Below are 26,824 nucleotides of genomic sequence, written 5' to 3'. Positions count from 1 at the left end.
TGGGACAAAGGACTGTGTCCAACCTGATTAATTTGTGTCTACCCCAGTGTTTAGGATAGTGCTTGACACACAGTAAGCGCTTAACAAGTACCACAGTTAGTATTACTACCTTAAAGGGATGTTGTGAAGTTGAAAAGAGAAAAGCAGTGTGAAAGTGCTTTTGAAATAACAGTACCGTTCAATCAATCAATCTGTTGTATTGAGCGCTTACTGTGTGCAGAGCACTGTACTAAGTGCTTGGGAAGTACTAGTTGGCAACGTATAGAGACAGTCCCTACCCAACAGTGGGCTCACAGTCTAGAAGGGGGAGACAGAGAACAAAACCAAACATATTAACAAAATAAAATAAATAGAGTAGATATGTACAAGTTAAATAAATAAATAAACAGAGTAATAAATATGTACAAACATATATACAGGTATATATACAGGTTCAAGGTATTAAAAGTACTTCAAGGTATTATCAAGAATTTTTACTGCGTATTATCTTAACCGTATTAGCGAGAAAACACGGGTTCTAATCAGCTGTTCTGTAATGTGAAATCATCTTTGTAGCATATTTTGAACTCAGCTCTTCTATCTGTGATTCCTGTGGTTGCAGTTGCAGGAGAGTGAGCAAGCTGCCTTTGCTCTCCCTCGTTCTCAAATCTGAAGCTTCCCTTCCTTCCCTTTGTCTTGCTTGTATTTCCACCTCATAACTTCCTGAGAAGTTACCAGGGAGATGAAGATAATGTAGCTTTTTGTCAACTAGCTTGGCTCTGCTTTTCTCCCCAGGGGCATGGAACATTGTGAAAAATTTGAAATCTCAGAAACTAGCGTGAACAGAGGGCCAGAAAAAATCAGACCAGAATGCTTTGAACTACTTCGCGTACTTGGTAAAGGGGGCTATGGAAAGGTAAGGAGTAATGCTTTAACTGCATCTGAACACCATAGTAGTAGTAGTTGCAGTAATATTTATTAAGCCCTTACTGTGTGCAGAGTACTATACTAAAAGCAGGGAGAGAATACATTAGACTCGATCCTCAAGGGGCTCACAGTCTAAAAATATAAGTAAAGAGAAGAGGCTGGAGACAGGCAGATCAGGAATGATAAAACATTAAAACCCGACGCAAACGGATACACAAAATTTAAAAACAAAATCATTGGGATGCTGTGGCTAGAGGAGCGGAATTTTTGGTTCCCTGAGGCTCAGATTTCAGGGCGCTCCCATAATAATAATAATAATGGCATTTATTAAGCGCTTACTATGTGCAAAGCACTGTTCTAAGCACTCGGGAGGTTACAAGGTGATCAGGTTGTCCCACGGGGGGGCTCACAGTCTTCATCCCCATTTTGCAGATGGGGTAACTGAGGCCCAGAGAAGCCAAGTGACTTGCCCAAAGTCACACAGCTGACAATTGGCAGAGGCGGGATTTGAACCCATGACCTCTGACTCCAGAGCCCGGGCTCTTTCCCATTGAGCCACACTGCTTCTCCATAGCCACAGCAACCGCCCCAGCAGCCACCTGTCTTCCTGGGGTTTTGTGGAGGCCCCATGCAGTGGTTGCTTTTCTCTTTTGTGCTGGGGTGATGGAAGGCAGAACGGAGCTTGGGGCTAGATCCTGGGAGGCTCCATAGCTGGTTCTCATCATCATCATCATCATCATCATCAATCGTATTTATTGAGCGCTTACTATGTGCAGAGCACTGTACTAAGCGCTTGGGAAGTACAAATTGGCAACATTCTCCAGGGAGTGTGCTCTGACTGCTTCTCTCTCGTTTTTCGGGTGGGTTTTTTTTGTGGTTGTTTTTGGGTTTGGTGTTTTCTCATGGCGTTGAAGCATTTACAGCGTGCTAAGCCCTGGGTAGATACAAGATAATCAGGTCAGACACAATCCCTTTCTCACATGGGACTCCCAACCTAGAAGGGAGAACAGGTATTTATTTCATCCTAGTTTTACAGATGAGGAAACCAGGCCCAGAGAAGTTAAGGGACCTGTAGGCAGGTCACCCAGCAGGCAAGGAGTGGAGGCGGGATTAGAACCCGGCTCATCTCACTCCCAGGCCACTCTTTCCAGCCAGGGTGGTGCAAGACAAGGTGGGACGGAGTCTCGGCGGTAATACAGGGGAGAACTGGTGGTGGTCCCCGAGGAGGCAGCGAAGGTGGCTGGCTGTCCATTGGGAAGGACGCTGAAGGCGTGCTTAATTCTGCTTTTCTCTTCCCCAGGGGGTGGGAAATGCAGGACGGGATGGAGTCTGCCCAGTGGCGCGGAGGACAGCTGCCTAATTTTACTAAAGTCCCGCTACTCTAGAAGATCTTGTTTCCTTCATGGATGTAAATGCCTCTCATCTCAATTCAGGATACAGCGATTTATAAAGAAATAGAATTTTAGGCCTGCTATGGGGCACAAACTCAATAGACTCCATATTCATTCATTCAGAGCCCGGGCTTGGGAATCAGAGGTCAGGGGTTCAAGTCCCGGCCCCGCCAATTGTCAGCTGTGTGACTTTGGGCAAGTCACTTAACTTCTCTGGGCCTCAGTTACCCCATCTGTCAAATGGGGATGAAGACTGTGAGCCCCGCCTGAGGGACCACCTGATCACCTTGTAACTTCCCCAGCGCTTAGAACAGTGCTTTGCACATAGTAAGCGCTTAATAAGTGCCATTATTATTATTATTATTGAGTGCTTACTGTGTGCAGAGCACTGTACTAAGCACTTGGAAAGTACAGCCGGCAACAGATAGAGACAGTCCCTACCCAGCAACGGGCTCACAGTCTAGAAGGGGGAGACAGACAACAAAATTGTAGTTGCGTGAAAAACCCAGGTGGGATCAGCCATTTCTGTGTAGTTTCCAGGAAAATATCATCATCATCATCATCAATCGTATTTATTGAGCACTTACTATGTGCAGAGCACTGTACTAAGCGCTTGGGAAGTACAGATTGGCAACATCTAGAGACAGTCCCTACCCAACAGTGGGCTCACAGTAAAATATCTGCCACAGCCACTCAGACCAGTACAAATTGAGAACGTTCTTTTCCAAGTGTTTGCCTTCATAATGCCTCATTATGAATAAAATCATATAAATCAATAAAATCAATAAAGTCTTCACAATGCCTCTCCTATTCCGAGCCTCACAGAAAGAGTTGCCTTCAGAACTACCCTGGCGGTGACAAAAGGACAGATTTTCAACCGTAGCTTAGCTTGAAAAATTATGAAGGTGTTTAAGTACTCTTAAGCACAAATTAAAGTTTGTCTCAGGAAGCAGTGTGGCCAGTGGAAAGAGCATGGGCCTGGGATCCCGCGGACCTGGGTTCTAGTCCTGGCTCTGCCACTTGCTTGCTTTGTGACCTTGAGCAAGTCACCAAACTCTGTGCCTCAGTTTCCTCATATGGAAAATGGGGATTAAAAAACTCTTCTTCCTACTTAGACCATGAGCCCAGTGAGATACAGGGACTGTGCCTAACATGCTTATCTTGTGCTTAGTACAGTTCTTGACACACAGTATGCAATTAGCACACATTATTGTAATTCTTGTTGAACTGTTAATTATAATAAGCATTTAATAATCATTAAATAATACTAAGCATTTAGCCACATAAGCACTTTTTAGGATTTTTAACTATGGCACAAAAAGATTTTGACTGGGATTTTTATAGGGCCCAGAGATGAGAAAGAAAAGCGGGTAGCATTCTAATCATCATCATCAATCGTACTTATTGAGCACTTACTATGTGCAGAGCACGGTACTAAGCGCTTGGGAAGTACAAATTGGCAACACATAGAGACAGTCCCTACCCAACAGTGGGCTCACAGTCTAAAATTTAATTTAAATTCTAATTTAATTTAGGAAAACTGTGTCCAGGATAGTGGGGTTTTTTTTTTCTGAAGTTGTGATTTGTGCCTACTTATTTTCTTTTTCCAGACAAATGCCTGTTTTTTGTAAAGGTGTAATTTGATTTGTCCTTTACAGAAACACCTAAGATTTTGCTACCAGGTGGCCACGAACCAAACCTGGAAATCGGCACCTGCTTGTCACAAAATGCTAAAAAACAATCCTCAGAGTGTCCTGATTGTTTTAGAGGATTATTCCTGCAGCCATTGCTCAACTGTAGCCACATTCACTCGTTCCCAAATTGTTCATTTTACTTGTCAGGCAGACAGATTTGGCTTGTTATTACGCCTGGCCCCTGCTTAACTTTTGAGAACTGATATTCTGTGTTTACGTTTCTGTTATCCAGGTTTTCCAAGTACGTAAAGTCACAGGAGCTAATACCGGGAAAATATTTGCCATGAAGGTGCTTAAAAAGGTGATTAATTTTCACTCTTATGTGTTGCTAGACCTATTCAATTTTTTTGATCCCAAAGTGGTTACCAGCTTTTCCCAAAAAGGCAGTATTTTGTTCAGCATAGGTGAATCTTGTAGTGCTCCGATATATTTTAAAGTGAAAAATGGTGTGATTGCCTTGTATTGGAATAGTCATAACGTATACTTCTTGGTTCTTGCTCCTTCATCACCTTTTGCTGTAAGTATAACAACACCGGACAGGCAGTTGGAGACAAATGAGTAAAATAGCTTTTAAATTCTCTGAATATCATTTTGCACATTGAAGCTGTGAACTGCCATCTTGCTCGTACATTTCCTTTGGGTGCTTTTTTATGCATTAAGTCTACAGTTGGTAAAACCTGTTGTTTACATACACAAGAACCAATAATAATGAGCCTAATTCTCCCGGTGCCTTTCTCTCTGATGGCAAGTTTCACGCTTTGGAAACAACTTTATAATTTTCCGACCCCTCCCTCTCTCCCCACCCCAAAAAAAATGTGTACCCTGAATGCATTGGACAATCTTCCTAGTGTCCTTGAGAGTTACTGCTCCTTCCAAATTGCTTTACCTCCAGGAAGTACATTTAAATCGCCAAGAGAATCGGGCAGTGCACTTCTGGTGCTGTTAGTATTCTTGTATTAATTAGGCTCGTTTGAATTTCCAGGGGTAGTTAGGGCCCGGAGAATCATCAGGTTTTACAAAAAAGATTGTATTTTTTCCAATTTTCAGTTGGCTTTGTATTTTAGAAAATCTTTGTTATTCAGAAAATTGAATTCATTGGGTGAGATACAGCTTATCTCTGGTATCTGAAACGTTTGGATAATCCCATATTTTAGAGAATGGAAAGGGTAGGTACAGCATGCCTCATTCCCAATTCTGATCCGGGAGTTTCTGGCTAATCCCTTGGTCAGAAAGGAGGCCCAGGAATCCCGTATCTCCATGAGTTCCAAAACCAGAATGGGACTGTAAATATAACTTGCCCCTCTACTGTCCATTCTTACCCCAAGATGGATTACAATATTTCTCCAGAAAAAGTACCTTTAATTTTCCACTGTTTTTTTTCTGTTTGTTTTTTGTTTTGGGGGGTGGTTTGGGGGCCGGAGGGGCAGACAGGTGGGACGTAGGCTCAGTTTTGTTGTAATTAGCTTTAATAAACTTCCTGGGGTAAAAAAAAGAAATGAATAAAGTAGAATTCAGAAAAGAAAATAGAATAGAAAAGAAAATGCCATGTGCATGGCGCAGAAGTAAGAAGTATCAGTCTGTTCTTTCTTGGCCTCTGCAAATCCAGTTGAGGAAAGGCACAGAATGGATTTTTCTGGGAAATTCAGACCCTAAAACGCAATTGTAATTTTTAAATGTGTTCTACTCTGAACTTACAAAGTCACCCTTTTTTTTGTTTGTTTAGGCAATGATAGTAAGAAATGCAAAAGATACAGCCCATACAAAAGCAGAAAGAAATATCCTGGAGGAAGTGAAGCATCCCTTCATTGTGGATTTAATTTATGCCTTTCAGACTGGTGGAAAACTCTACCTCATTCTTGAGTATCTCAGTGGTCAGTATGCAGAACTTTGTGAAGTGTTTCAGAAACAGAGGCAATGTTTTGGTTTATGTAAATATTAATATGACTTTTCCATTAATAAAAGTGATCTGAGATTATAAATTCACCGTTGAAATTTTAAGCAGCGCATTATTGAAGAAATTGATACTTGACCAATAAGTATTACTATACATTAGATGCAGAGGAAGTGTTAAAAGCTAATCAAATCTCTGTTCTCAGAATTCTGATATTCTGGTAAATATTCGTGACGATAAGCTCTTTGTGGGCAGGGAATCCGTCACTCCTTTCAGTTAAACTCTAATTTTTGTCAAATTAAAACATTTCTTCCCTCTCTTAGGCTGTCAAAATATTTTGAGGGAAAGCATATAAAATTATAAATAAATTTCCGAGGGACAAATGTGTAATTGCTTCTTCAGACCCGAGGTCGAGCTTAGTTTAATATAATCTTGCAGGTGAATCTACAAAAATTCACAATCCACTCCCTCTTTCAAAAGCTGTACTGTTGCAAAGGCTCCACTATTGTCAAAAGTAACAAACATTTAACCACAGTTTGAGTTCCCTGCTATATACAGATATTCATAAAGGTAACAAAAGAGAAGCAAAAAATTACATCATTTATTTTCGACCTTGTGGTCTTTTTCTCTAGATTTGTTATCTGTTTTTTTTTTTTTTTTTAAGGCCCTGGGTATCCCTGACTCATGCTAATTTGCATAGCTGGTTAAACAGTAACACTTTTGCACCTTAATAAACATAATGTTACTGAGATTTTATTTCGGGGTTTTGAGTGGTATCCCTGCAAATATTGTGAAGTCTGTAAATGTAAAACCTAGATTTTTTTTGTTATATCTTAATTATAGCCGTAAAATTGAATACACTTCTCATGAACATGGGGACTTTATTTCTAGACCTACCGTTTCCAAAATATCTTTTTATTTTAAGGGGTTTTGTGCCTCTTTAATCATGGTTTGGAACAACAGAACATACTCTAGCATTATAAATTTGTCCGAAATAGAGACTGTTTCTAATGTCTTTCCTCTCTTCCCAGGAGGCGAACTATTTATGCAGTTAGAAAGAGAGGGAATATTTATGGAAGACACAGCCTGGTAAGTGACATTTCTGTGGTTTCGTGGATTCAGGTAGTGAGTCATGTAATTAAAAATAAGATTTCAACCCTGCTGACAGAGATTCAGTGATTGAGTCAGGGGCCCAGTCATGCGGAAATTCCGGGTTGGCGAGCAACTTTGGGACTCTGCCGACGGAGCTCTCGTCCTAAATCGGCCCCTTAAGGTCTGGGTGGATTGCTCCTCATTCCTTACTCTCCCAGACTTTCCCAGCAGTCCTTTACGTCAGAACTGTCTTTCCTTGAGTTGGTAGGATGCCGGTCCAGTTTTTTTCTGAGTAAGTGTGACTTTCCAGCGGAACCTGTATGTGTGTAACAACGGGTGGGGTCAGAAAACCTCTTTTCAGAAGACACCCAGGACTCCTCCATGTAGTTTCCTTTGGAAGGTTCATTTAATTTACCCATTATAAATTCAGGAGCTCTGTCCTCATTTGAAGCCCATCACATGTTGCCATCATTATGTTGCCAATATGTACTTCCCAAGCGCTTAGTACAGTGCTCTGCACACGGTAAGCGCTCAATAAATACGATTGATGATGGTGATCACATACCATTGGCGTGCTGACTGTGCTTATCCTAACGCATCAACGAACTAAAATAAGTATTCAGATGTTGGTCTCGCTGTATTACATTGGTAAGCTCCTTGAGGGCAGGAACTTGTCTATTATTATTTTTTTTAATTATTGTCTCTCCAGTACCTAATAGAACGTCCTGAACTCGTTAGGTGCTCAAATACTGTGAATTTGAACAAAGAACACACATTTAACAGCATTAACTCCTTTAGGGGTGATTATTTGGTGCTTAAGTCGTATTTACCTTTTGAGGGCTGCCCCCTTCAACTTGCTGGCAAGCTCAAGAGTCGGGGCTCAAAAAGGCAGCCGAATTGTGGCTTCCATTTGGCCCAGATCCGCCGTGGGTTGCAGTCAGCATCCTTTTCATACTGCAGTCGTCTCTAGGTCCAGCATTTCCAAGGGCTGCAGTGCGTGGAGGTTGTTGCACCGTCACTTTGCACCAGGCCCAAAGCCAGGGAAAAACCTGGCTTAGGTTTAGCCCATGAGTGAGATTTTACCCACCCCAGCACCGAGATGCAATGCCGCTGCCTTTTTTTCTTTTTTTCTCTCGAGAGAAATTGTCTGCGACTCGTCGAAGGCTGTGTTGTATTTGTGGCATCTGTGAGACCCCCGTATACAACTTTCACTCCCCCTGCCCTAGAATAGGTCCGGATAGCCTACAGGACTGCTGCATTGTGTTCTGGCCAGGATTGTCGTGCCTTGCGCTTTTCAAAACCAGACAAACTTGACTCAGCCCTTTATTGTTTTGGCTGTGCGTCAATTTGAGTATCGGACATATTCCTTGCGAGGTGGTGCGAGGGCGCACAGGGTTGGGCTCTCTGGAAATTCACACGTTGGTAGAGAGAAGGTGCCGAGGAGCAAGTGAGAAAGTGCCAATGGAAGCAAAATCCCCCGTGGGATTTTTAGGAAGAAAGGACTTCCTGTGAGCAGAGTGACAGTTTTCTTAATTCCAAGCCAGATAATTTGACCAGTTGGCCTCCTGTGGACTTTTTTAAATGTAGCAAAATACTCCAATGAGGAAGCACATTAATATTTTGCAATTTCATTTCCTCCCAGTCGCCCGTCACCTAAAGCTGTGTTACCTTTGGTTTTCCTCTCTAATTTGGTCTCCGGCACATGTCTGTTTGTTTGTAGGAGTTTTTGCTATGTACCTAGTTGTGTTTGCAGTCTTTAAGATGTTTTGTGTAGCTTAGTGTTTTTAATTATCTCAAATCCATTTTGTTCCAGCTTTTACTTGGCAGAAATCTCCATGGCTCTGGGGCACTTACATCAAAAAGGGATCATCTACAGAGACCTGAAGCCGGAAAATATCATGCTTAATCACCAAGGTGGAGATACAGTAAACAATTCTATAGTAAATAATCATATTCAGATCCTTTCAACTGGGCCACAGGGCTGTGTTTCAGCCCATTTCCTCTGCATTGGTTCATGTCACCAAGCCGCTTGCTGGCGATTTCCTGTTCAGTCTTAATTAATGACTCTCCCCACAGGGAATTTGGTGCCCTCAGTAGAATCAAAGGTGGCAGATACCGCACCTCCCTTCAGTCCACTGATCCTTTTGCATTCTTTTCTATTCAGGCCTCCCTTTTTGTAAAGGAGAAAAGTATTATTATTCCTAGTGGAATTGAGTAGTTAGGGGTCAGACCAAACCTGACTGGTCAGTGTTCTTTTTTTTTTAATTGGAACGGAACCAGCTCGGTCTGAATTGAGATGCCTTTATTGGCCCCAAACCAGAACCGAACTCAAATAACATCTTCCAGAACGAACTGAATCTCATTAGTGTCTTAAATGAGAAATGAGTGGAATCAAACTAACGCTTTTAGTGCAGCTCTGGGAAGGCTCTTAACCAGCAGTTATCCACCCCCAAAGTAGGGCCTTATCAGAGAAAGCAGCGTGGCTCAGTGGAAATTGCCAATTTGTACTTCCCAAGCGCTTAGTACAGTGCTCTGCACATAGTAAGCGCTCAATAAATATGATTGATGATGATGATGATGGAAAGAGCCTGGGCTTTGGAGTCAGAGGTCATGGGTTCAAATCCCGGCCCCACCACTCGTCAGCTGTGTGACTTTGGGCAAGTCACTTAACTTCTCTGGGCCTCAGTTACCTCATCTGGAAAATGGGGATTAACACTGGGAGCCCCACGGGGGACAACCTGATCACCTTGTAAATTCCCCAGCGCTTAGAACAGTGCTCTGCACATAGTAAGCGCTTAATAAATGCCATTATTATTATTATTATCATGTTCTGAAACCCCATCTGCTATCGGAGACATCCACCTGTTCCGCTCCTTCCTCCCCGTCTCTCCTTTTTCAGTCCCTTATATAGCAGAGTTAGTTTGGGCTCTTCTGAGGCATCAATTAGTGGTGGTTATTGAGCACTTCCTATGTGCAGGGCACTGTATTAAGTGGCAAGGAGTTTACAGTTCAACAGAATTAGCAGCCACGTTCCCTGCCCATAATGAGGGACAGTGCATGTTCTCCTTAGACTTGGCAATTGTTGACAATATTTTGATTTTTGGAGGGGACAGAGAACGTCTGGCCTCTCTCACTGGGAACCCACGTAGTCTACATAGACCTCAAGGAAACCTTTCTTAGTTCAATAAGTTGCCTAGGCATGATTTTTTAAGGCTTTTAATGTCTGCGTGACTTGACATTTTGATGACTGATCTACTTATTTGACTCCAGTGGCAAGATTTGACGTGTAGTATTTTCAAGACTGTGGAGGGAAGCAGCGTGGCTCAGTGGAAAGAGCCCGGGCTTTGGAGTCAGAGGTCATGGGTTCAAACCCCGGCTCCGCCAATTGTCAGCCGTGTGACTTTGGGCAAGTCACTTCACTTCTCTGTGCCTCAGTTACCTCATCTGTAAAATGGGGATGAAGACTGTGAGCCCCCCGTGGGACAAATTGATCACCTTGTAACCTCCCCAGTGCTTGGAACAGTGCTTTGCACTTAGTAAGCGCTTAATAAATGCCATTATTATTATTCAGGAAGCACTACGAGGTTACTGCTAGAACTCAAGTTGTTTTATTGTAACTCCGACCCTGTGATGTTGCAGGTGGAACAAGGATCACTCTTTGAATTTTATTATGCAATAGAAACTCAATTTCTGGCATTAGAAATGTTCCGTAGCTTGCTTCTTTTCTCCTCGGCATTTGCTCCTATCGATTGGGGAAAATTTGAATTTATTTGTTCAAATTATTTTTCATCACTTCATCGGATTTATTTTTAGGGGTTTTTTTTGGAACTCCTAGAATAATTAATAGGATGAATGGGTTACTTTCTATTTGATTATTTTAAAAGGAGAGGATAAAAGAGAGTAGAGTTTCCTTGCGCCATTAAGAAACAAATTCTTCTTCACGTATTGAAACACAGTGTACGTAAAGATGGATTTAAATTAATTTCCCTACTAGGTGAAAGTTAGGGAGATTAGAACAGTGATTTAACAGTAATTACTGTTTAAATTACGGATAAACAGCAATTTAAAGATTGATTTAAATTAATTTGCCTACTAGATGAAAGTTAGGGAGATTAGAACAGCACTTAGAACAGTTCTTTGCACATAGCGCTTAACAAATGCCATTATTATTATTATTATTATTATTATCATTATTATTATGGGACTTAAATATTAGGAGGAATGTCAAGGAGGGCAGCCGTCACCCATTTCTAATCATCACGTTGCCACAGTCGGAGACAGAATACAGGGCTAAGTGTCCGTTGTCAGTCCAGCTATGGCACTGATTATATCCTGTGTCCTTAAAAGGTATTACCTTTTCTGACTCTGTTTATAGAAACACAAAAAGTCTTTAATATACACGCCAGAGATTTTAATGGCCCAATTGGTAGAACAAAGGCCAAGATGGAACAGCCTCTTTAATAATGGCATTAAGCGCTTACTATGTGCAAAGCACTGTTCTAAGCGCTGGGGAGGTTATAAGGTGATCAGGTTGTCCCACGGGGGGCTCACAGTCTTAATCCCCATTTTCCAGATGGGGTAACTGAGGCACAGGGAAGTGAAGTGATTTGCCCACAGTCACACCGCTGACAGTTGGCGGAGCCGGGATCCGAACCCATGGCCTCTGGCTCCAAAGCCCGGGCTCTTTCCACGAGCCACGCTGCTTCCCTTTATTTGTGGACGGCTTCTAATTCATTCGTCACTTTTTCTAGAGTCCTGGATTGCCTGCCGCAAACTGCAGAATCATCATCATCATCAATCGTATTTATTGAGCGCTTACTATGTGCAGAGCACTGTCCTAAGCGCTTGGGAAGTACAAATTGGCAACATACAGAGACGGTCCCTACCCAACGGTGGGCTCACAGTCTAGAAGGGGGAGACAGAGAACAAAACCAAACATACTAACAAAATAAATAGAATAGATATGTACAAATAAAATAAATAAATAGAGTAATAAATATGTACAAACATATATACAGGTGCTGTGGGGAAGGGAAGGAGGTAAGATGGGGGGGGAATAATTTCACTCCTCTGCACCGATCGCCACACTCGCTTTAGGTTGTACTGCGGTGATCCTTAGCAGCTCTCTCTGCCATTTCTGAAATCATTCTTCCCTTTTAATGTAAGATCAACAGAGCGCGGCTTGGGTGCCTGATTAAAATCGTCAGAGTTGGTGAATGCCAATTCTTATTTTGTTTTCGTGGTTATTTACCATTAAACCTGTCCCTCAAGCCCGCTACAGAAAAACTCTTCCCCCTTTCCTCCTCCCCCATATTACCGATTAGGAGGCTGCCCAACAGGGCAGGTATAAGAATCCAGGATGCTGCAAAGCTGCTGTCTCTGAGGGATCCACTCACCCTCTCCATTTTAGGATATATTAGTATTCAAAGCAGCCTATTAATAAATGATTGGATGCTTCAGTCTTACGAATGAATGGACATACTCAAACCCGAGTTAAATTTGCAATACGGTCAAAAGAAGTTTCCTTACCCAATTTGGATATAGCGCAGTAGAAAAATTAGGTAACGTTCTTCCCAAAGCGTGAGTCTCCTGGAATTATATCAATCAATCGTATTTATTGAGCGCTTACTATGTGCAGAGCACTGTACTAAGCGCTTGGGAAGTACAAATTGGCAACACATAGAGACAGTCCCTACCCAACAGTGGGCTCACAGTCTAAAAGGGGGAGACAGAGACAGAATTATAGTGTCCACATCGTACGTCGTGTAGGTCGAGGCGAGGTGCTGCTGCACTTCCCCGCCTCTGCCTTCCCGTACTATACGGTAGTTTGCGTTTCTTTGTGTTTTTGCAGTTTTGACGGTAAAACAACCGAGTAAGGGAAGGTACAGAGCATTCATCATCAATCGTATTTATTGAGCGCTTACTGTGTGCAGAGCACTGTACTAAGCGCTTGGGAAGTACAAATTGGCAACATATAGAGACAATCCCTACCCAACAGTGGGCTCACAGTCTAAAAGGAGCATTGTAGCGGTGATGGACGTAACAATAGCATAGAAGTGTGTATCGGAAAATGCGGGTCATGGTGGGGCCTTCAAACCATCTATCTTCTAGCTTATTAATTTCCAGTGACTCAATGGTTACTACAGTTCAATTTTCCCAAGAACTCAAGTATTCCATTAAAGCAGAAACAACGGGGTGGGGTTTTTTGTTTGTTTTGCCCCTTCAAGGAGAACGTAGGCAGAAATACTGAGTTTGGGAATAAACAGATTGTTTTGTGTAGGTGATGTCTAAGTACAACCATGCCAGTGTGGTATTTGGAGTTGGCCGAGTAACCAAGCTGAAGTTTTTCATTTCAGGTCATGTAAAATTGACAGACTTTGGACTATGCAAAGAATCTATTCACGACGGAACAGTCACGCACACGTTCTGCGGAACAATAGAATACATGTAAGCTGCTTGTTCAGGAAATTTTGCTGTCATCCAGGTTGACTGCCAAACCTTGTTTTAATCGGTGGTTCGAGTGTGCTGTGTTTTAGAGGAATCTTGTATAGTATGGGTTTTTATAAAAAAAAAGTCATTAAATTGATCTTGGACTGTGTGTCCTGGCACATTCCTCATGCACTTTTTTTTTTTCTTTTCGTGCAGGGCCCCTGAAATCTTGATGAGAAGTGGCCATAACCGTGCTGTGGACTGGTGGAGTTTGGGGGCATTAATGTATGACATGCTGACTGGAGCAGTAGGTGCACAGTTAAAAACTGCATGCATTTCATTACATCCCGTAATCCCTTCCTTCCTCTCCCCCTCCCTTCCTTCTTCTCCCCCTTGTCCCCTTCTCCATCCCCCCCCATCTTACCTCCTTCCCTTCCGCGCAGCACCTGTATATATGTTTGTACATATTTATTACTCTATTTATTTATTTTACTTGTACATATCTATTCTATTTATTTTATTTTGTTAGTATGTTTGGTTTTGTTCTCCGTCTCCCCCTTTTAGACTGTGAGCCCACTGTTGGGTAGGGACTGTCTCTATATGTTGCCAATTTGTACTTCACAAGCGCTTAGTCCAGTGCTCTGCACACAGTAAGCGCTCAATAAATACGATTGATGATGATGATGATGATGACCCCGTAGCTAGCAAAGCACAACCACGAGGACTCCTTGGCCATGAATGGGTCAGAAGAAGCTGACGTGGCATTTCGTTGTTTGGCCTTACTTTATTCAACTCCGTGGCCCCGTTTTTCATCTCAAAGTCATCCCTGAGTTCTGTAATCAGTCAGTGGGATTTACTGAGCTCTTACTGTGTGTCGAACGCTGTACTAAGCGCTTGTGAGAGTATGGTATACCAGACTTGGTAGACATGTTCCCTGCCCACAATGAGTTTACGGCCTAGAGTGGGAGACAGGTATTAATATAAATAAATAAATTACGGATATAAGGGGAAGCAGCGTGGCTCAGTGGAAAGAGCACGGGCTTTGGAGTCAGAGGTCAGGGGTTCAAATCCCGGCTCCGCCAATTGTCAGCTGTGGGACTTTGGGCAAGTCACTTCACTTCTCTGGGCCTCAGTTACCTCATCTGGAAAATGGGGATTAAAACTGTGGACCCCCCCCCCCCCCGCCGTGGGAAAAGCTGATCACCTTGTAACCTCCCCAGCGCTTAGAGCAGTGCTTTGCACATAGTAAGCGCTTAACAAATACCGGCATTATTATTATGTAAGTACTGTCGGGCTGAGGGAGGGGTGAAGAAAGGGTGCAATTCCAAGTGCGAGCGTGACGTAGAAGAGGAAATGAGGTCCTGGTTGGGGAAGGCCCCATGAAGGTGGGAAGAGGGATCATCTGTCGGATATGAAGAGGGAAGGTGTTCCAGGCCAGAGGCAGGATGTGGTGAGAGGTCGGTGGCAAGATAGACGAGATAGATAGTGCTTGGGAGAGCACAGTAGACCTGGTAGACCTGCCCTCTCGGAGCTTGCAGTCTAGCAGGGGAGACAGGCATTAAAATAAACTACAGCTCGGAGAAGGAGCAAAATATAAGGAGGGGATCGTTATTTTTAGATACCCCTCTCATCTGAGAAGCGCGACTGCCTGATGATGCTGCCTGAGAGCCCACTAACGATGTTCTTCCCTGGTTCGATTTTTTTTTCTCATTCTTCTCCTTTTACTTTCCAGCCCCCATTCACTGGGGAGAACAGGAAGAAGACAATTGACAAAATACTCAAATGTAAACTCAATTTGCCTCCCTACCTCACACAAGAAGCTCGAGATCTGCTTAAAAAGGTAGGTTTTCTTTCAGATATACATGCAGTCGTGCACACAGTAAGAGCAGCGTCACCGTCAGTGATAATTTAAGTATTGGTCCGCTTTCTTTCCCGAGGCTTAATTTTCACCTTGAAGAATGAAACCCTTACGGGGACAGGGCTGCTTTCCTTGAAAGGCAAATCCAGATGGATTTGCTCAGCCACTTGCCCTCTCTCCAAAGAAACCTCTTGGAAAGATTAATTGTGCAGCTACTCAAGTCAGAGAGGACACGCCATTTTATTAATGACTTTCAACAAGCTTTCTTCAGAAGGGTCCGTTTGCTTTTGATCATTTGCTACTTCCTTCCCAAAGCTGCTAAAAAGGAATGCTGCTTCCCGACTTGGAGCTGGCCCTGGGGACGCTGGAGAAGTTCAGGTAGGCTTGGAATTTGGGGGGCTCCCACCAACAAATCTGCTTCCTCTAAAAGACAGCGCATGTTTTACCCAAACGCTTCTATCCTGATAGTATTAGGGAGGAAATCCCTTAGAGAGGTCTAGTGGCTATTGAGTCCGAGGAAAAGTCTGAAAGTTTGAGAGTTCTCTACTTTATTTTCCAAAAAAACTTTTGGTAAAAACCATTCAGTGATGTCCGTTGATCCGTCAGTGGTATTTATTTATTATTTAAATAAAGTAATAATTTAAATAATAATATTATTATTTATTTATTATAGCACGTAAGTCTACAGGGTGCTGTACTAAGTACGTTGGGAGAGTTTAAATTTAATAGAGTTGGTAGACACGATCCCTGCCCTCAAGGAGCATAAAGTCTAGTAGGGAAGACAGATATTAAGAGTGTAAATCTACAGGGTGCTGTACTAAGTATGTGGGAGAGTTTAATAGAGTTGGTAGACACGATCCCTGCCCTCAAGGAGCATAAAGTCTAGTAGGGAAGACAGATATTAAGAGTGTAAAGAAGCAGTAGAGTATGACATGTATACAAGTGCTATGGGGCTTGGGGTGGAGTGGATATCAAGGTGCTTAAGGGATACAGATCCAAGTGGCAAAGGTGATGCACAAAGGAGAATGAATAGGTTGGGAAAATGAAGAATTAGGGAGAACCTCAGTGGATAAAGTCCAGACTAGGGAGTCAGAAGAACCGGGTGCCAATACTGGCTCTGCCACTTGTCTGCTGTGTGACCTTGGGCAAGTAACTTCCCTTCTCTGTGCCCCCATGTTTCCTCATTATGCAAAATGGGAATTCAGTACCTGTTCTCCCTCCCCCATGTGGGACAGGCACCCTGTCTGATGTGACTCTCCGTATCTACCCCAGCACGTCGTATAGTGCTTGGCACAGAGTAAGCACTTTTGCTACTAGTGGCAGTAGGATTATTCAGTTAAATTCTGTCTCCTCAAGACATGGAATCAGCAAGCTTGCTTTGCTGATGACTGTGAGGCCTTGGACAAATTAACCTAGAGTGGCTTAAGCTTCTTGGTCTTTTCGAGTGGTTTGGCAGGATGCGAACATCAGTGCCCTGTCATTCTAGTGATGTTGGTGAGCTGACGTGGCTCCCTTGCTCTCCTTTACTCAGTCAGACCTGTGGTCTAAAGTGTTTTCTATCATAGAAAAGACCTGGGCGCACACTCATCCTTGCTTATGGTTCCCTCATCTGTAAAATGGGGGTTAAGGCTGTGAGCCCCCCGTGGGACAACCTGATCACCATGTAACCTCCCCAGTGCTTAATAAATGCTATCATTATTATTATGAATTTTTCTTCTGATTCTCAAAGAAAAGACCTGGGTTAAGGTTACTTAGGTCTCCCTTACCTGGCTGGTCCAGGTGTTCACGTGACTTTGGACTACCCAGTTAATTATATCAGACCAGAGATGTGTATTCCAGTTCATTTTTTCTTATTTGGTGTTGGTCCTAGGCTCATCCTTTCTTCAGACACATTAACTGGGAAGAACTGTTGGCTCGGAAGGTGGAGCCTCCCTTTAAACCTCTGTTGGTATGTATGCACAAAAGCGTGTCTCTCTCGGGGAGGGGTAAAAGATTTTAGGGTAACCTGTTCAAATTTGCAGTGTGTTTTTTTTAAGAATTTTCAATAGTTCTCCATTCCTAGGTATCCTATCAGTTTCCGGACTCCTTTCTCCTCCCCTTGGAAATTTGATTGATATATTCCTTTTGGGAAACTGGTACCTGCAGTACGTGCTGCATTTAGATAGCCGACTGCTCCACACAGAATCTGAGTATCAAGTTCAGGCTATTCAAAGCTCTTTCGTTTACTTATTTTTCACATTTAAAGCCCAGTTCACAAAAGAATGAGAGGACTTGTCTTCTAAGTCACGAGTAATGGGGAACACAGTCGAGTGAATTAGTCCCAATTGCTATGTCTCATTGTCATTGACCTTTTCTCTTTACGAGAGATGTGTGGAGTATTATGAAGGATGAGCAACATTCTCACTCCATTTCTTGCCAGCTCTAGTACGGACTTAGAGGAGCAGCTTTTCACAACTGGCAACTGTGTTCAGATGGAAGGGAAATTGACCTGCTTTCAATCCTGTCACCTAGATTTTCCATCCAGATGGGGGAAAGTAGCGACCTAGGCCAAATGGCTCTGTAACATTCTGGGAATAAACTTGAACATTTTCCTAAGAGGTTGGTTGGTTGGAACAGCCAGCCCACAGAGGAATCTAGCCTGGAGTTCTCTAAATAAATGCAATTATTTCAAGTATACTCCAGGCTGAGCCGTAATTTATCAGGCTGCTTGGAAATTCTGAAGGTGCAAGTGCCATGGGTATAATGCCTCTTCAAATGTATCAACCTCGGAAAAGAATCCTGAGGCTGAATTATCCATTTCTTGGAAAACACACTGTTTGGTTTTGTGTGAAGCCTCGTCCTGAATCGGAGGGAAGCATATGAGCTTTTAAGACCTTCAGTAGGTGAGAGTAAAATCTTATGCCAAGAAGAGGTTTTTACCTTCAAGATTCTAAAGGAAATGGCATATGTCCAGAATCATTTTAAGCCAAATAGTAACGGCATGAAAGTTTAATTCTGTGTTCCTCTTAGATCCCGATTCTTGGCATCCCTTGGCATTTATTCTTAAGGGTCTCTTTAACACGTGGCGTGAACACAACATCACTTGTAATTTACAGCAGCCTAAACACAAGGAATGCCCTTTATCCAAAGAGCTCTTGAATGAGGGCTTTCGGTTCCTGCGTAATATGAATCCTGAATCATTTTGTTTTCACAAAGCAATCCGAGGAAGATGTGAGCCAGTTTGATTCAAAGTTTACACGTCAAACACCTGTTGACAGCCCAGATGACTCAACTCTCAGCGAAAGTGCCAACCAGGTCTTTCTGGTACGTCGGGGAAGGTGTTGGGAGGGGTGTGGGCGATAGATGGTTAGGAAGTGTCCCATAACAAGAAAAGCCAGTTTGGGGGTAGTTCACGGGCTATACCCGGCTCCAGAAATTCTTGGAAAACTAGTTTCATTCATTTTGTGCCCAGAAAAATAGTTTTTAAACCAGTAAAGTGGCAACAGTCCAACTGGGCAATTAGGGGAGGTGATGGGAGTCCATACTGCTATATCCTTTTCCTGGCTGGGCTGCTGACTTGCCTTAGTGACCGGTTCTGTGTTTAAATGGGAAATTACCCCGTCCTTGGGCCTGCGTTTGTTCGGTGTCTTGTGTCCACTCTCATCTGAAAATAGGGGTGAATAGTTACCAAGGATTTTCCGATCCTTTGATACAAAGAAACCCAGGAATCCACATGATTAAGGTAGGCATAGTCTTCATCCTTAAGACAATCCAGTGGGATGTACCTGACATGTTTAAAGTGCTATAGGCTATTACCTTTTTTCATTGTAAGTTTTTTTTTTAACTTTGCAAATGGTCCTTGGTACCTTGTACGTAGTGGATATTGTTTCATTCGTAACCACGTAAGGATCTCTATGTTGCCAGCTTGTACTTCCCAAGCGCTCAGTCCAGTGCTCTGCACACAGTATGCGCTCAATAAATACGATTGATGATGATGATCTCTATGGAGCTGTCTTCCATATGACTTTAAATAACAAATCTATCCAGTGGGCCTCAACAGTAGTGATTGGCTTGTTAAAATCAGGGAATTAATACTGGCATATGCAGGTGCATCTCACGAACCTGGAATGGGCAGGCTGAAGCCCCTGAATTAAAAGGATTTTCCAGAGGCAGAACTCCACCCAATTAAACTCCTTTCCAAAGCAGCTAGGGACCATTTTCTGAGGGCCTTGAGCCCCTCTGCCTAGCCTGGGAGCATTTCAAGAGACTGTGATTACACCTTCTTCAGTTCCAGGTGTGAATAGATAATGTCTGCAGAGGGAAAGGGGTGGTGGCTACGGGGACTGATTTCTGAGAGGAAGTTTCTATAAAGAATAGGTACTCCAGAAAAATGGGATAGCTGGACATAGCATTTTATTTTGCTAGTTACTCCACACTGAGTCATTCCTTTAGAACCCTTTAAGTCCATAACCTCTTGGCCCATTTTTCAGGGCATCTGAACGTGTTACTTCAAAATCTTCTGCCTGACTAGTGTTCTTTAGCTTCTGATGTCTATCCATTACCCAAAATGGAAAACTTTCAGACCTTAATTATTTTTAATGAAAATACACGTTTCATAACTGGGTTCCTTTGAAACGCTCTCTTGCCTTTTATTTCTTTTGCCTCATCTTTGTTCCAGAAATGGGAGCCCTTCACCTGCTTCCGTTGCACTGGGATAAACTGGCTTGCCCGGAGAGCCACTTCGGCCTCCGAAGTGACTGGGCTAGCGGTTTCCCCTCTGTATAAAAGAAACTGGTCTGCCACTGAAAAGCGTCAGGCTTCCCGGGGTTTATATTCTGGCCTGAGACCAGGTGGCCACCAAAGCTTGGTGCAATTCAAAGGTTCCTAAGTGTTACCTGTCACTTGAGCATTACCTCGACTGTTCTTTGTGGTCCGTTGTTCACCGGCCACACGATTATAGAATCGGTTCTGCTTCCAGTGGGGCTGTGCTCATTCAGGTGGCCAGAGCCGTATGCTGGAGGGTGGGATGGTGCCATTTCCCCTGCTGCCACTTCTCGCCCATCTTTTTTCTCCACTTGGGTGGTGCGGATGCCTCAGAGTTACACCACCACAGAGCAACAGCTCAGGCAGAGGGTGAGGATCCTCTGATGGCGGGTCTGGACCGAGGAAAAGGAAGGGACAGCAAGGGCCCGCCACAAACCCGCCCTGGAATCGAGAAAAGCCCGGTCCCCGTGGGCTTACTTGGGGTGCAGTTCCTTTGGTCTGTAACCTTGGGACTCTGCAGGACTAAAAGATCTTATTGAGCTGCCTCTGGGATTTGGGGGAAGCTCTGTAGGGCAGGCCCTGTGTCACGAGGCTGGCCAGCTAGATGGAGAAGTTTTAGCAGACGTTTGCAATCTGTCAACGTAGGTGGAAGTTTGGGGTCCGAGAGAGTGGTTAGCTACGGTTACATAACGAAGATCTATTTCATAATACTAAACTCTTGCTTTTCAGGGTTTTACATACGTGGCTCCATCCGTACTGGAAAGTGTGAAAGAGAAGTTTTCATTTGAACCAAAAATTCGATCTCCTCGTAGATTCATTGGCAGCCCCAGGACACCAGTCAGGTATTTCCTAAACTCTTTCCCAGCCCAAAAACTGGTTTCCTTTTGGGGGAAAAAAAGTTGCCTCTGAAGTGACTGTGATCATTAAGGGAGCACTGATTTGACCATTACTTACTTATCCCTTCTAAACCTTCTGTTGCACGTTGCAGGTGAAACTTTGACAGAACAAGTGTCCGAAATCCAAAACCCTTGTTAAAATAAACGTTCCAGTGTGCAAAGATAACCTGTGACTAGTGGTGCTTTGTTATGAGGTTTTCACTGGAGGCCATACTTGTTCTCTCAAGGTTTCTCCTCTATACAAATCTTACGTTAACAGCTTCACTGCCACTCAGCATGAACTACAGTCTTTTAGACTGTGAGCCCACTGTTGGGTAGGGACCGTCTCTATATGTTGCCAACTTGTACTTCCCAAGCGCTTAGAACAGTGCTCTGCACACAGTAAGCGCTCAATAAATACGATTGATGATGATGATAACTACAGCAGCCAGGCCAAAGTACTTGACTACATCCACCTGCTGTATTCTTTGTGTGTCTTCTGTACTGCAAGAGATGAGAGTATGAGACACAAGTAGTTTTGGATACCTCATCGATAGGTATGGCTTAAATCTTGTCTTTTCTATCTCTGGTACGTGGGGGATTTCGATAGGGTCGCATCAACGTCAACGGGAAAAACGTACCCCACCTCTTCCCGGGTGCCGTAACGAAAGGAAGAGCTGCAGGATGGATTTAGGCCTTGGCACTCATTGCTCCGCTGTTTTGTCTTTTTCTTCAAGCCCTGTCAAGTTTTCTCCTGGAGACTTCTGGGGAAGAGGTGCTTCCGCCAGCACAGTGACTACTCAGCCACCTGTGGAGTATCCCATGGAGACCAGCGGAATAGAACAGATGGACGTGACGATGAGTGGAGAGGCATCGGCACCACTTCCCATCCGTCAGCCTAACTCTGGGCCGTACAAAAAACAGGCCTTTCCCCTGCTTTCCAAACGGCCGGAGCACCTGCGCATGAATCTATGACAGTGAAGTGCGGCTGACAGGTTTAACTCCGTAAGGACAGAAACAAAAGACGGAGCGTGAGCATCCTACAAGCTGAAATGAGAGTTCAGAAAGACGGTATCAGAGAGTCAGTATCGTTGCACAGACAGTTTGGGAAAAGGAAAGAAAAAGATGGATGTAAAAGAAAAGTCAATTAATGGTGCAGAAAACCAAACACCCCAAGCAGAAGGGCGTTGCGGAAGTCTAGGCACGCCTGTCTATTAACTGGTTTCCAGCGACACCTCACCTTTCAAGGATTTTTCATGTCGATGGCTTGAAATTGACAGTATTAAGCGTAGGATGTTGCTCCGGAATCAGCAGAGTCATGAGTTTGTCAACAAGGGTCAGCCCTTTCACTAGGCAAAAGTACGAAATGCCGATTAACACTTGCGTCCTGAGGACAAATTAGCATGCGAGCTTGGTCAAACTGTTTCCCTCTGGCAGTGTGGAATCAAAGAGGAGAGAACCTTTAACAATTAACGTTTTACGTGCAAAACAAAACCTAATGAATTTTTTTTATATAAATATATATTTTTCAAATAGATTTTTGATTCAGCTCATTATGGAAAGCACCCCAAACTTTAAAATGCAGAATTACCGGTCAGTGGGCGGAAGGCCAGACTTAACTAGTTCTGTTTCTTCTCTTGTTGGAATAATAAAATGGAAAAATGAATCATCGCTAACTACAGCTGTGGCTCGTTCGAGGGGCGGGGGGAGGAATCGGGGCTCACTCCACTACCCAGCCGCAAATACTTGTAACACTAGGAGAAAAAGAATCGACTCAGTGCTTTGGCAGTGCTGAGTTAAACTGGAAGCCAGAGGCTAGACAAAACTCGTATGTCTGTAATTCATCTTTGTCCGGGGCCCTTGCTTCCCTGGGGGGAAAAAAACCACCTTATCCCCTCTTCTTCCTTGTGTTTGTGTCGGTTTAAGTGTTAAATTCAGATCTAGGCCTGCGTAACAGGTCCCACCAGGCTGGGAGGAGGATGCTGGTAGCTGTCCGTCTGCCTCCAAGCCCTACCACACCAGTAATCTCGCTGCAGCCGACCAACCGGTAAGAAGCTTCCGTGGCTCACTTTTGTGGTTTTCATTTACCGTGTGCGATGTTTACCCCCCCGCTCTTCTCCATACGAGGTTCACGCTGAGGGCGTATACGTTTTCGGGCGGTAAAAGTATTAAGATGGCCTTTTGATGAACGTCTTCCACAGTAAGGACTTCTTAGCGGCTTAATTTAGCATACGTCTGAACATATTAGGCACTATTGTTTTTGAGATGATTGTCGTAAAAATCCGTACAAGTGGCTTACAGGTACAAAGAATGAAAGTACAGGTAACTTTACCTTAATTACTTCCTGCCTTAAAGAAAGCGATTTCCACGAGTATAGCTGGTGAAAGGGTTAGCAGCTGCAAAGCTGTTTCAGTAGGTAAACCGTGCGAATGACTGTGTTGTGCACATACCGGTGTAACGGATGATCTTGTCACCTCCTGGCTCGCCATTCTGTACTGTCTTCAGTCCTCGGCTCTTCAGATTCAACCTGTGATGCTCACCCTCCTAGGGATTTTTCTATAGATGCTGCTTTGTTCTGTGTTCTCCAAACCTATTTGAGCCATAGGATCCAAGCCATAAAGTTCTTTATACCCACTGAATCCAGCCAGACACAAGCAAGGTTTTTTCAGGTTGGTTTTTTTTTCATTGTTAATCAGTTTGAGGCGACTCCCGCCACTTCAACACAACACAGTGCTATCAAGTCTGAAACGGATCTGAAAAGAACATTTTCAGTTCTGTGTTACCGACAGCTACTGAAGGGGGGAAAACGGCTAGTTTTTCTTGGCACGAAGCTTTCTATTTCTCTCCCTTATTACAGCAGCCTATTTTTTTTGTGTGTGTGGCGCTTCTTGTTTTGTGGTTTTTGTAGAAAAAAAAAATCTCACTTACCTTTGCTCAACTAATGATCCAAGTCCGAAACTGCTCTCCCATACTCTGTCCTTTGTGGGACAAACTGAGAACCCAGTTCTGTAATGTGCAGCTACTACGAGATTTGAAAACAAGCGGCTTGTGCTACCGAGGGATCACTTCCATCCCGTCACATCACCAAAGCAGATCAAGTTGCATTGCTACTTTCATACCCATACTGTCCCTGTTCTATTTTCTGGTAACATTGACACTGTGATTGAATATAATTCCATAGTTCTTTCATCTTCCTGAACCAGTATGGCTGGCAATAATGACAAGAGTTGCAAAACTCTGCTGCAGAGATATTGTTAAACTAAATATATATATATATATTCATAATCTGTTCGACATCCACTGTAGTGGACTTAAGCTCCCATGCTGTCATGTGTTCTTATTCTGTAACAGTGCTCCATAATATGGATATTACTGACGCCCCAACCGTAACTGTGAAAATGTGTCACGTGACACCTTGGTGTCATTCAGACAGCAAGTACACACTATGCAATGTGGTTTCTCCTATATTTATTTGTAAAAATCCAAACATAGTTTATATATATATATATATTTAGTGTCAATATTACTAGTCATGAACTTCTAGGAGGAGCTTTGTTCTACCTTAAAGTTATTTCAAGTACTAGCGTACAGAAGCTTAAAAAGCTTCTTCACTTTTCTTTAATAGCAATTATAGAATCTTCTTTTTTTTATTTTGTACAAGCTGTGCTTTTTTAATTAATGTAATCATTGGGTTTCCTGATACTAATTTGATTTTTAGGATTTATGGCATTACAGAATAAACCTGGGTTCGTAAATCCTGCTGTGATTAACCATGTAAAGTATTAAATCTTGAATTTGAACCAAATCGCATTTAAGTTGTTTTCCAAAATAAGCCTGTTTTTGCATTTGCTATTGAAAAATGAGGTTGAGTGCCTACCAACTTTCTTCCAAAACATTTTGAGATGGAAAATAACGCTAGGGAGTCGGTTGCACTTTTGGTATGCCACAACTTTTCATCGTAGGTATGAACTGGTGACACAAGATATTCCGAATCCTACTGAGACTGAGCCCGTGAATTTTAATAGCATTTGAGTGCCTGTTGCAACTACACGCTTGAGTGGGAATAAAGGAGGGTGGAATTTGCAATCTAACAGGGAAGACAGAATAACTCACCCACATTTGTCCTTCGATTCTCTTCTGCCTTTTATCTGTAATCGCAAGATGCAATTGATAGCGGAAGAAAGGTTTAATGCGTGAACGATGGAAGTTGATGCCTAAAACCACCCCTAACCTCCACACCGTTGGTTAAACTTATTTTTTGTCAGTGTGATGAGGTAAAATCTAAGCATCGGTCCACGTTTCCAAAAAGAGAAACCCAAGTAGCCTAGTAAAAGTATTTCACTGGCCTCTGCTATGGGCTAGGACCTGTCTGCACTGCTGCCAGAGAAACATCATCCCTTGTCAGTTAACAGCACAAGTATTGCCTCAAATAAATACTCTATTTTCCATTTTTTTCTGTTTTCTTTTTTTACCCTGTTGGCTTTGCATTCATCTATCAAAACCAACTCTCTTAGCTGCCTTACTTAAAGGACTGATAATGAGGGTACCAACCCTTTCTGCTTTTCGTCATCTTGTACTTAGTTTACTGTATTAAAACATACTTGACTTCAGACTGAATGGATGTAAATAGCCATTAAATGCAAATTTGAATGACCGTGAAGTAGTAGAAGTGATTTTTATTTACTGCTGTACTAAGGAGCAGTGTCCTGCTCTCTTTCCGTCAAGTTGAGGATTGAAAGCTGGCCTCCAAATAAGCCCTACTTGGCTAATAAGGTACATTTTTGGTTTTATGCACAACAGAAATTAGAAACCTGCAATATAGTAGAAAGCTATAGGTGCTCACTAGGGAATTTTAGTAATAATTACCTTCCACCGCTCACTTAACTTTGGTTAGCTAAGGCCCAGCCCATGGGTCCACCTCTAAAGTGCTTAGTTCAGTGCTCTGCACATAATAAGCACTCAAATATCAGTGATTAAATGGACAGTGGGCCAGATAATGGCTAGCAACACTCCACAGCCTGGCCATCAAGTTGGAACTCTTATGTTGCAATAAAGAGGTAGCAGCGTATATGCACACAAGTTTAAATTTCCTTGTGTAAAAAAAACACTGATTTGCAATTAATAAACAAGGAGTCTGAACCCAGCAGAGGGAGACGGTTCCACACTTGTTAAATATTCACAGGGTGATACCAGAATTGCCATAGTTTTTAAACCTAAAAGACAGTAATCTAGTGAAATTATTATATCTCAATTACAGAGGGGGAAGGAGGGGATGCACATAAAAGACAGTGTCAAATCCACTAAATGGCTGTGAATTTTAACCTAGAAACTGCAATGAGGCTAACCCCACTTCACAGCCATTGTCCCAGCCTCTGCCTTTATCTGTGAGATTGGAAAGATAAAAAAATAGTATGAGATGACAGGGAGGCAGAATGAGCTGAAGGGGGAAGATTATCCACTTTGGTGGAGCCATAAAATCAAACCGATTTTAATGGCATTTTGGTCATTGGAGGAATTGCTTTAGCCATTCAAAACTGCAATCGATCAATCGTATTTATTGAGCGCTTACTGTGTGCAGAGCACTGTACTACGCGCTTGGGAAGTACAAGTTGGCAACATATAGAGACAGTCCCTACCCAACAGTGGGCTCAAGAAAATGCGCAAAAGGAAAGAAGTTAGCCCTAGGCTACAGTGATATGGCAGATGTGTATTGAAAAAAGTCCGTACCCATCTCCTGAACTGTAAATTATTGCAAGCCTGTTGTGAGGAAGGTGAGCAAACAGCATGGACTGACTTTAGAGGGGAAGAGGGCTGCTATCCCAGGCTGCTAGAAATGGGATTTCCTTCCTAGCATTCAACCTCAATTCAGTCATTTCTTTACTCTCTTCTGAACACCCTCCTTTACCTCAACCTGAGAGAGAATGGGAGGCAGGGAAGATAATGGC

General features: G+C 43.0%; 1 protein-coding gene across 1 annotated transcript in view; it reads left to right on the top strand.

The window, feature by feature from the left end:
• RPS6KB1 (ribosomal protein S6 kinase B1) overlaps positions 1–25,533 on the top strand; it is a 39,047-nt gene extending 13,514 nt beyond the window's left edge. Inside the window, exons 3-15 of the mRNA XM_038758872.1 lie at positions 775–895; positions 4,224–4,292; positions 5,715–5,862; positions 6,914–6,971; positions 8,788–8,888; positions 13,331–13,421; positions 13,620–13,710; positions 15,136–15,243; positions 15,577–15,639; positions 17,132–17,209; positions 18,457–18,564; positions 20,734–20,846; positions 21,617–25,533. Coding sequence (XP_038614800.1) covers positions 775–895; positions 4,224–4,292; positions 5,715–5,862; positions 6,914–6,971; positions 8,788–8,888; positions 13,331–13,421; positions 13,620–13,710; positions 15,136–15,243; positions 15,577–15,639; positions 17,132–17,209; positions 18,457–18,564; positions 20,734–20,846; positions 21,617–21,854 — 1,387 coding nt within the window. The 3' untranslated portion in view covers positions 21,855–25,533. The remainder of the gene's footprint in view (positions 1–774; positions 896–4,223; positions 4,293–5,714; positions 5,863–6,913; positions 6,972–8,787; positions 8,889–13,330; positions 13,422–13,619; positions 13,711–15,135; positions 15,244–15,576; positions 15,640–17,131; positions 17,210–18,456; positions 18,565–20,733; positions 20,847–21,616) is intronic.
• The last annotated feature ends 1,291 nt before the right edge of the window (positions 25,534–26,824 follow it).

The sequence above is a fragment of the Tachyglossus aculeatus genome, chromosome 17 (genome assembly GCF_015852505.1).
Source record: "Tachyglossus aculeatus isolate mTacAcu1 chromosome 17, mTacAcu1.pri, whole genome shotgun sequence".
NCBI classification, from domain to species: Eukaryota; Metazoa; Chordata; class Mammalia; order Monotremata; family Tachyglossidae; genus Tachyglossus; species Tachyglossus aculeatus.
This window is presented reverse-complemented; position numbering and strand designations above follow the sequence as displayed.